The following is a 1,289-nucleotide window of genomic DNA, read 5'->3' on the forward strand; positions in this document are numbered from 1 at the left end:
GGATGAGCCGGGGGAAAACTCCTCCCTCGATGGTCTTGGGGAAGAATTTGGGGCTGTACACGAAGATTTGGGTGACCCACAGCCCAAACTCCTCCAGAAACACCCCCAGGGAGAGGATTTGGGGCTGAATCCCAACATCAGGGGGTGGAAAACAGGATGAGCCGTGGCCAAACCCCCTCCCGGAACGGTCTTGGGGAAGAATTTGGGGCTGAAAACGAAGATTTGGATGAACCGCAGCCCAACCCTTCTGCCCCAAATCGCCCCGGGGGCCGAATTTGGGGCCAAACCCGGGACTCGGAGGGGGAGAAGGCGTTTCACCCCCACCCCCACCTTATACTCGAGGGCGGCGGCGTCGAGGGGGACGAGGCGGTGAGCGCGGTGAGCGTGGGAGATCTCGCAGAGGAGGCAGACGGGAGCTTCGTCGTCGCGACAGAAGCGAACCAAAGCTTGGCCGTGAAGCGGGCAACGGTTTTCCTCGCCGGCTTTTCGTTTGGAGCCCCGAAGTTGTCGGGCGGCTTCCACCATGTTACCCAGTTGACGGTTGGGACGGAGAGAACGGTGGCGGGAGGTTTTGCGGCAAACGGGACAAGGGAAATCGCGAACCAGTTCGGCCCACCAGCGGGTGATGCAACGGCGGCAAAAATTGTGACCGCATTCGATGATGACGGGATCCTGAAGGTATTCCAGGCAGCCGGCGCAGCTGGCTTCCACCCGCAGCGTCTCCAGGGGGTCGGCACCCGACATGGCGGCGGCCCCTAAAATTCGGAGACGGTAGAAGGCGTCCGGAAGGGGTTTTGGGGAGAAAAGAGCTTAAATCCGTCAAAGCGATGAAAAAGTTTGAGTAGGAAACGAAGGCGAGGCGGCGGTGTGGACTCAAAAGCGGTTTCGGGGAGAAACCAGCTCGATTCCGGCGAGGCGACGAGGTGGGTTTAGCAGGAAGCGATGCCGAGGCGGCGGCGCGGATTCCAAGTGGTTTTGGGGAGAAAAGAGCTCAATTCCGTCAAGGCGATGATGTCATCGCGGCAGGAAGCGATGCTGAGGTGACGGCGCAGTTTGCAGGAGGGTTTTGGGGAGAAAGCAGCTCTCAATTCGGTCAAGGCGATGATGTCATCGCGGCAGGAAGCGACGCTGAGGTGACGGCGCAGGTTGAAGGAGGTTTTTGGGGAGAAAGCAGCTCGATTCCGTCAAGGCGATGATGTCATCTTCCTGGGAAGAGATGCTGAGGGGACGGTACAGGTTCGAAGAGGTTTTTGGGGTGAAACCAGCTCGATTCCGTCAAGGCGATGATG

General features: G+C 59.3%; 1 protein-coding gene across 1 annotated transcript; it reads right to left on the reverse strand.

The window, feature by feature from the left end:
• Positions 1–330: 330 nt before the first annotated feature.
• LOC104295969 (E3 ubiquitin-protein ligase TRIM39-like) lies at positions 331–744 on the reverse strand (the record flags this gene model as incomplete). The annotated part of the gene is made up of 1 exon (XM_009895787.1): positions 331–744. A coding segment is annotated over exon 1 (414 nt), but the record flags the coding sequence as incomplete, so codon positions are not given.
• Positions 745–1,289: the final 545 nt, after the last annotated feature.

The sequence above is a fragment of the Charadrius vociferus genome, unplaced genomic scaffold, assembly GCF_000708025.1.
Source record: "Charadrius vociferus isolate BGI_N301 unplaced genomic scaffold, ASM70802v2 scaffold1602, whole genome shotgun sequence".
Classification (NCBI taxonomy): Eukaryota; Metazoa; Chordata; class Aves; order Charadriiformes; family Charadriidae; genus Charadrius; species Charadrius vociferus.